The 9718-nt window shown below is 38.7% G+C and overlaps 1 protein-coding gene across 1 annotated transcript in view; it reads left to right on the plus strand.

The window, feature by feature from the left end:
• Nucleotides 1–6603, plus strand: part of LOC107396394 (leucine-rich repeat transmembrane neuronal protein 4) — a 188927-nt gene extending 182324 nt beyond the window's left edge. The window contains exon 3 of the mRNA XM_015976103.3: nucleotides 463–6603. Within this exon, the coding sequence (XP_015831589.1) occupies nucleotides 463–786 (324 nt within the window). The 3' untranslated portion in view covers nucleotides 787–6603. The remainder of the gene's footprint in view (nucleotides 1–462) is intronic.
• The last annotated feature ends 3115 nt before the right edge of the window (nucleotides 6604–9718 follow it).

Raw genomic sequence — 9718 nt, forward strand, 5'->3', positions numbered from 1 at the left:
ATGACTTCTATTTTTTCGATTAATTTTGCTGCAATATTCATGGAATATGAAATTTTTATAGCAATTGCAAACATTTTAATGTCATGTTTGCATGGACTGCTTTCAATTTTATTGAGATTAGAATTGTTTAAAACACTTTGTCACTAACTCCACTAACCAATTCCCTTTTCTCCAAACTGAATTTTCCAAACACAGTCTAAAAAGAGTAAAGTTGGTAATTGCTTATAACCATTCAACAAAACCTTAGATAAATAAAGTAAATTCTCAATATTCTAATTACTGGTTTAGGATTTTTTTTTACAATGCATTTGCCGTTGATATTGATCTCCTGGCCATGGAACTACAGGACTAACCTTTCTTTTCCCTTTTTTCCTTTTCATCTCCTACCCTTCCATCTGCCCATGTGGCTCTCTTCCTATCGCCGTTTACCTCTCTGCTAATCATTTCTATTTCTCCTCTCAGGTTCCCCACCAGATGGGCGCTCTGACCTTCTACCGCTATGAACAGCCCATTGTCGACTACTGCCAGGCCCATCAACCCCTACGGCTCAACATGGGCTATGAAGGTCCACCTCAGGGCCTCGAGGGACTCGAAGACCTGGGTCCGTGTGATAGAGGCACAATACAGACAGTGGCCCTGCCTGCCGTGCCCTCTGCTGCCAGCATAGGTGCCTCTATGCCAGGGGCCCGCTCTCCCCCACCTTCCCTCATACCACAAACTGAAATTCCCAGCAGTGGTCCTTTTCCTCCTGCCGAGCGTACTGGCACACTCAAATTTGGACGCTAGTGAGCATGGTTGCTTGTAAGTGGGCCAAGGGCCTATGATTTCCTGACTTTTAAATTAATGGGGCAGGTGAGGTGGTTGTTCAGGGGGACCTTGCTTTTAGTACATGAACTACAGGACTACATGTTCAAACTATGCTTGGAGGGATTTGGCATCGGAAACATTCTCTAACTATGATGCAGTACACGGATCATTCTTGTTTTTCTTGTTTTCTTTTTTATTTTTAAAGCACTTAACAGTAAAACCCCTTTAAACACAGTACGACACATCCACCATGTCAAAAAAGGTCAGCCTGTTCCCAAATCTGGTTTAGATGGTCCCACGTTGGCATAAAGGCCCACCCATTCACAGCCACAGCACTTGAATGGGAAAGTGCAATTAAACACAAGGCCTCAGTAAATGATTTTATTCAAAAATAGGAACTTTAAAGATTTGAGAGTTTGAGCAAAGTTCATTTAAAGTTCCACCTACATGTTCTTTTGGCTGATGAATAATCTGCCTGCAAGTTAACATTCATTCGCAAAGAACCACATACACACTTTGTTTCTTTTTTTTTCTGGATGTTGTATTTAGTGCTGAATTCAGTTTATGTGCATGTTAAACCAAAGAGTTTATTAATATCTTTCTTTAATGCACATGCATAAATAACAGTTGTACTATGAAACATGGTTCTGCTAGTTTACGGTTTGCACCAAAGCCCCTGCTGCTTTCACAGAAATGGTAGCATATTTACAGATAAGGGAAGACAGATCAAGTCGAGCCGTTTGACTCAAATTTGGAGGAAATAATCATCAAATCCACCCAATATGGCACCTGGTCAATTCATATTCATGTACTAGTGATATAATTAAGAACAGTGGCTAAAGCTGTGTGTTCTAGAAAAAAAAACAAAACAAAGAAAAAATAAAGTAAAATAGAAAAAAAACATAACACCATTCTAGGCCCTTTTGCACAGCAGAAAAGAAAATTGCTGTATATGATTATATCCCAGCTGAATGACTCACTATTCCTTAGAAAGGCACTCCTAGGGAATTCATGTGAAAATAAGTACAACTATGGGAAAAGTGTGTAAATATTATTGGGAAGGTCCACAATACTGATAGTGAAACCACTCTCACTGCCCCAAATTATCATCTGGAATATTTTTAAATTAATGTTTGAGTTTCATCAGACTGGAAATTCCAGGACCACCACCTGGCTGGGCTGTCAGTGCTCAGTTTGTGTGCTACTGTCTCCCCGTCACTACAGAGGACTACGCTGCCTATCGGGGCATGTTGAACCAGCACGTTGACTTATCTTTGACCTGCATATGAACCCGTGGACTGTCTTGGGATTATTGGCAGACATTCATGTTTTTCTTTTTTATTTTATTTTTTGAAAGCGTGCACGCAACACTGGTTTTTATGCACTCAGAGGCCACCATGTGAAGCTCTCCTAACCATTGACTTACGAAGCTGTTGAGGACTTCACACACAGCAGCGATGGCCCATCAACAATCATCTCTGGCTCAATTCCGGGACTTGAGGAAGCTTTCCCGGTCATGTAACCGCTCCACAGAATAAACTGCAAAGGATCAATGGTTGCAGCACCTTCAAGAAAATACAAAAAATATTGGGAACTATTTTTCTTTGTGTCACTTTTTGGTTCTAAACAGTTTTTAAGGTGTTCAAAGATGATGTCAAGATATTCTATGAAGGACAAAATCAAATAGAACTTAATTATAATGTAAATAATAAGTCTTTAAGGAAGAAAAATATGAACTTACTTCTTCTAAACATAAACTGTTTGTGAACAGAAGAGGAGCCTTATTCACTTTCCAGAGGGAATATATTACCAAGATGACTCGGTGTGGAGGTTCCTATTGTAATGGTCTCGTTATTTCAATAATGACTATTTTTCTATCTGCTCCCTCCATGATAATACCATTCAACACAAACAATATTGCTGAGGTTATTTCTCAAATACAGTTGTTTTAGTTAAGGGGGTTATGATCTGGAACTTTGTTACTGTGACGTTTTCAAAAACCTCCCAAATGTTGTTTTTCTTTTCAGACACCAAACGGCTGAGAGTTTCACTTTCAGGTGGTCGCATGATGCATTGTTTTTATTGCTGTTGCAATCATTTCAAACCCAACACTACCTGCCGTTCAAAAACAATTCTTGAGAAAAATTGTGCTATGTTTCATACCAGGTTGACCTTGTGAGAAGATGTTATTTTATTGTTCTTTGCTTGTTTATTTCATGTGCCATTATTTTGTTAATTGTTTTACCCAAAAAAAGCAGGCCCAGAACAACACATTCTCATTGAATCACAACTAATAAGGTTCAGTCCCCTTTATGTACAGGACATTGCATTAAAAAATGTTGATTCACTCAATACAGTTGCTTAATTGTGCTGGTGGAGTTTACTTTATCATAGCATCTGTGCCAATGTCTTTATACCGGGAGCTCTTTCAGTTCTATTCATGTATTGTCTTGCCTTGATCTATAACACCCCTAATAACTCCTTGGCCTGGATCTCATGTCTGCTGCTTAGTGACTCAGGTGAATCTGTTTAACGTTGTTCTATTTCTGTCCGCATGTTTATATATTGGGAAACTTTGTCCAGTGAGCGAGGAGCACTGAGGCAGAGACAAACAGTAAGGGAGATATTTCCTGCCGGAAATGGCCTAGAACCAGCAACACGTGTCACCAACACCATCATTGTTTTTTAGGCATCACATTTGCTGACCTACCCCTGCTCTTAAATCGCCTGAAATAGAATTCTCCGGCAGTATCGGCTGTGAAACAAAGTGCTTTGTGTTGGGAGCTCACTCTCAGCACAAACTTTCCTCTTTATGGTCCCCCACCAGAGCCCACGCTCACATCATAATAAACTGAGGTTTCAGAATGATTAAAATGGCTCAGTTCAGTCTGAGATTAAAGCGTCTTTCCCCCTTCATGTATAATTAGAAACACTAATAAAATATATGTGTTTACAATCAAATCAGTTCCTGAGAAACATTTGATTAATCACGACTACCTTCTTGATAAAATCTGATATGTTCAGCGGAATGTCTCGAATCCTGCTGCCAGTAATTATCTACTCTTTTTCTATTTCTTTTGCCATCAGAGAGCTGGAGGCACAAGCGCTGCATGCTAATGATGCCTGTTTGAGCTGAACTCCAGGACTGTCTGTGCAAGCCCCCTTGGTGCCAACAGCCTCTATTTCCTTTTCTGCTTTGTTTGTTAACGGTTTTGTACACGCTCCTTAGTCCCAGCCTTATTTAAATTATTATTTTTTTGTTTGTTTGTTTGGGCACAGTACCTCTCAAAAAAGCAAAGTTTCATAAAACTTCACAGATGAGATTTGTGTTTTGTATTATTTATTTGTTCTAACAATGCTTCATGGAACTAAATAGTTTATTACCTATCACCTATCCAACAAAGTATAAGTTGTAAGGATTGTGCATCTGGAACAAAAACCACAGCTAAACATGAGGACAATGACTCTCCAGAATGTGCCAAACTGCTCTGTAATATTCTTCTGTTGTTGTTCACTCGTGTTTTGAGCTTCAGCTGCTCCCAAGTGTGCCAGTCATGCAGGTGTTTAACCAGAACCTGATTGAAAGCTCTTGAAACACTTGAAAATGCTGTTTGTGTGCCAGAGAAGGGGTGTGCAATATGTTGATCGTGATCGACTGACACCGCAATGATGATTTATTTGCAACAGCAGTGTCAATCAATCACAAAAATAAATAAATTAACTATATATACAGATATTTTTTTTTTTTTTTTTTTTTTTTTTTTTTTTTTACCTGTAGGGGCACCACCAAAAGAAAAATGTGCTAAAAAAATGGCAAAATGCAGATGGTTAGAACAAGCTGGTTGGGATGCACCACCATACCAGTAATTACAAACCCTATTTAGATAACTGTGGTTTCTTTATTGAGGAGTCCTACCCACATGTTTAGCTGTGTTGCTCAATCGACTGTCAAATCAAACTTTACATGATTTAATTTGTTGTAAGGAAAACTAATTGATCTGATTGTTACAACAAAACCAAATACAAATGTCCTTACTTCTTGTGTTAGGTTTACATTTGTTTGCCTTATTCTCTGGCATGAACAAAGGTCTTAAAATAGCATGCAAAGTTAGTTTTGCTGAGATGTATTGCATATCAATCAGAAGAGATAAAAGTAAGAGATGATGGAAAGGCATGGAGACAGAGCAGTTGTTTAGTAGGAAAGACAATGAGGAACAACCATTTATGTGAAGTTTTAGTCAGTTAATGAAAACTTTCTGAAAGGCCACCCTTTAGTTCGTTTAAATACAAAATGCAATTTCATCTATGATCTAGCACAATAACACATCACACATACATACACTTGTCATCCTGAACACAACAACATCCTTATATCATCTAATGCATGTCCTCATTGCAAAAACCACAAACATAAATAATACATCACACTATTACTATGGGTCCATTTTAACTGGTCAATCTCTACTGCTTAAACAATCACAGGGATAAAAACTGGAAACAAGTAAAATTAATTGAACTGCACACATAACTTTATAAACAGTAATAAAAAACTGCAGGTTTTGACAAACCTATCCATTCCAGTTCACCCAAGGCCATCTGCGGTGGCTCATGAGCCTCTAATCCATTACCTGATAAATAGATTTAAAAAATTAATTCAAAGCCAGACGTGGATTTGCAGCTTTTCCTCCTCTGCCATACATCTGTGTCTTACCAGCAGGCAGTACTGTAGTATGCCCATGCAGCATACTCATTGGTTTCAAGTCAGCATGTGTACAAATGGAAAGCAGGGCTAGGCAGAAAATAAAAATATGCTAATGTGCATCATCTGCCAATTTCCAGAGGAACTTTCTGTTACTTTTGTGTGTATTCGGACTAAAAAAATGTTTATAATGCTGAAGAGATCCTTGAAGCTTTACTTTAGATTGAGCTACTTTGCATGTAGATGGCGTCTGTGTGTGTGTGTGTGTGTGTGTGTGTGTGTGTGTGTGTGTGTGTGTGTGTGTGTGTGTGTGTGTGTGTGTGTGTGTGTGTGTGCGCGCCATCCAACACCACCACCTCTACATCCTCTGAATGAACATCCCCATTACTGATGTTCAGGCCAGCCTGTTCCCCATTGATTGTTATTGTTCCACGCTGTTTCACATTAACAGAAAGTCTTTAACCTTCGACCCTCATTGTCCCAACGTCGTTTTGCTGCCATTGCTCATGACAAAGGTGGCACAGAAATAAAAGGTATGATCATTAACCTCTGTCAGGAAAACGCGCATTTTCTTTGGTCTGACAAAACCCTAATTGGATTTAATGTAAGGAGTCAGTAAAGAAGGTTTTTGTTCAAGTTGGCTATATTTTTGTTCAAAAGCAGATGGAACCCATTTGAGAGCAATGTCCAAGTTAGTATGTTTGTCCATGTAGACTCAAGCAAATGTCCTATTTTAAATTAACAGATACATTTTAAATCAATTTTTTGATTTTGCGACCTAATTTCCTGTATAAGTCATGAAATCCATAATGTCTTCTTTTCTTCAAATTTCTAAAGAGTGTGTTGATTTATTTTTTTATGTTGTTTGTAAATATGTGCTGCATTGTTTTTATTTTTGTAATTTTTTCGATAATTTTTATTTACTCATTTTTGTTATTTGTAGTCTGAGTTAAAGCTTTTTTTTTCTTTTCTTTCTTTTTTTTGTGTGGAGACCTGGTCCAACTGCAAAAATATGGCTCTTCTCTGAGTATATTATTGTCAGAAAATGTTTTGTAAAAATTTTGATGATATCAGAAATAAAATTATAAAGGTGGGAACTGTGGTGCCTTCTTTTACCATTGTATCTGTTTATGTGTTTTATCTGCTCCACAGGTGCAAAAATTGTAAACCCTGAGTGGTTGAAGCCAGCGGCTGTGAATTCAGCTCTGAAGTTTGTACAGGTTTCTGTTCATGTAGCCTCATCTGGCTTAAAACAAAAACACCGAGTAAACAAAAGAACCCCCAGTAGAAAGAAAGTGTTCTTACATCTTCTGTTTGTTTGTTTTTTGTAAAAGGGAATTCATATATTTGTCTGGAAGCCTTGCAAATGATGCAGTGCTTTCTTTGCCCTGCCAGCAATCTTGCTCTACTCTCATTTCCCTCCAGTAATTTAAGGATTTCTCAGCAAGCGTTCCAAAATTGTTTTGAGGAAATGTGTATTGTTTTGTTTAATTTGATGAAAGATATTAAAAAATAAAAGGACCATTTCTAGTGATACATAAATAGATTTTTCAGCATCTGTGAGATTGCAGTCAGGTTTATGTCCAGTGAAACTCAAGATCCCTCTAGTGGTATTCAGGTGTATTAACAATCTACAAAGACTCTGGAACTCTCCCCCTGAGCCTGAGATCAGTGGACTCAGTGGTCTCCTTTAAAAAGAAGCTTAAAACTCATCTGTTCGGGCTGGCTTTTGCGTGACCTTTGGTTGATTCTTCCTCACTACCTTCTCATTCGGCTCTTTCTACCACTTCTGACCTTCATGGCGTCCACTGATTAATTCTTTCTTATTCATTTTCTCTTTCACACAGAGAGTGGGTAGTGTTCTGAAGATGTCCGTCACAGCAGTGGGTGGGGGTTAGCAGCTGCGTTTGAAAATTTGCTCAAAATATTTGATTCATTCATGAACATCACATCACTACATATCATACCTTACCATACCATAGCATTTTTATTTATCAAGTGCTGTACAATAAGGAACAGGGAAGCTTCTTTGCAAAAGACAGAATTTAACAGCCAAAAATAAGATAGAATCATGTTAAAAGAATCACAACAATAGTGGAATCACTAAATCAATGGATAAAATAAAAAACACCATACTAAAAAAGTAAATAACGTGAGCAGGGAAAGCAATGCAGAATAAAACACAAATGGCAACTGGTCTAAAGTATAGTAAAACCAGACCACTGACCAATAGCTAAATGATGGGAATAGGCCTTCGGCATCGACTTAAACCAACCTAGAGATGGGGCCAGTTGTACATGGAGGGGGAGTGTATTCCAGAGCTATGGGGCAGCGAATCAGAAGTCCGCTCCCCACGAGACTTATACTGCATCGTTGGGATGCACAGTAGTAGGTGATCTGAAAGATCTGGAAGGGACATAAGGTTTGAGCAGTTTGCAGAGGTAAAAGGGAATTGGACCATTCAAGGCTTTATAAACGGAAGTGAAGACCTCCAGCTGAATGCAGACCAGAACAGGTAACCAGTGTAAACAGGCGAGAAAGGGAGTAATGCCACAGAGTCTGTAGGTGTTTGTGAGCAATCTAGCTGTGACATTCTGTACTCTCTGAAGACATTCAATGGAGGAGACATTGACACTAATGAAGACTGAGTCGGCAAAGTCCAGTCGTGAGCTGATAAAAGTGTTGATACCAACTCCAGATGAGGTCTCTTGACTAGGGACTTCAATTGAGTAATGCGGCACAGTTGAAAGAAACATGACTGTGTCATTAACCCTCTGGAGGCAGGCGTTGCAGATTTGCAACATTAAAACCTACCTACCTGGTTATTCCACATACGTATTTAATGAGCATTTTTAAACTCAGAATTACCCCTGAAGGGCTTAGTTGTTCGTCCTTTTATCAAAACTTATTTTGAGCCTGAGAGGGTTAATGTGCAAGGTCATGGACAAATCAGTCGAGTTTTACTCCCAGACTAGTCATGCAGGAATTCATGTTTAGGAATGGAAGAGAGGGGTCATGAGGTGAATGATTCAGATTTTTGGGGTTAAAAAGTAAATCATTACTTTTTGTCTGCCTTTGGGTCAGATGTGTCTGTAAGTGGTACTACCATAAGTATGAGTGTGTTGATTTTCTTGAAACTCCTGAAGACCCATCTCTTATTCTAAACGAGCACCCTCCCAGCACCCGTCCCCCACTCTACTTCACACTCCATGTTTGCTTCCCTTTATGATTGATTGTGCTGCCTCACTGCCACAATAGGGTTTGTTGTTAGCCTCAAGGGCAACCTGCTGGCTTGATTATCACATGAATATGGCAAGCCAAATGAGCATTTATTCTGATATCAGGATATCAGCCAGAATTGTCATGAACATGTAAGCCATTTCTGTCCACTAGTTAACTAGTTAGACATGTGTGTGTCAACTAGTTAAATATCGAGGGTGAAAATGTGCCCACTAGTTAACTAGTGACAGCAGAAATGCGCACTAGTTAACTAGTGAACACATTTAGGCTTCAGTAGTTAACTAGTTGACACAAAAACTGCTCACTAGTTAACTAGTAAAAGCAGAAATGCATAGCAGTCAGCTACTTGAAGGTATTTGTCTCACTAGTTAACTAGTGAGGGTCAAAATGTGCACACTAGTTAACTTGTGGTAGACATAAATGCGCACTAGTTAACTAGTGAACATATTTTGGCTTCACTAGTTAACTAGTTGACACATAAATGCTCACTAGTTAACTAGTAAAGACCAAAATGCATACCAGTCAGCTAGTTGAAGGTTTTTGTGTCTCACTAGTTAACTAGTGATGGCCAAAATGTGCACACTAGTTAACTTGTGGTAGACATAAATGTGCACTAGTTAACTAGTGAACACATTTTGGCTTCACTAGTTAACTAGTTGTCACATAAATGGCTCACTAGTTAACTAGTAAAGGCCAAAGTGCATACCAGTCAGCTAGTTGAAGGTTTTTTGTGTCTCACTAGTTAACTATTGATGGCCAAAATGTGCACACTAGTTAACTAGTGAAGGCTTAACTCCTAACTAGTTAACTAGTTGGAGTAGGTCAGTGCCACTAGTTAACTAGTGAACCATTAATGGCTCACTAGCTAGCTAGTTGATGGCAGCAGGCTCACTAGTTACCTAGTTGATGCATCCATTGTCCAAACTAGTTAACTAGTGAGGACATAAATGTATACTAGTAAACTAGTTCAAG

Source organism: Nothobranchius furzeri, chromosome 6 (genome assembly GCF_043380555.1).
Source record: "Nothobranchius furzeri strain GRZ-AD chromosome 6, NfurGRZ-RIMD1, whole genome shotgun sequence".
Lineage (NCBI taxonomy): Eukaryota > Metazoa > Chordata > Actinopteri > Cyprinodontiformes > Nothobranchiidae > Nothobranchius > Nothobranchius furzeri.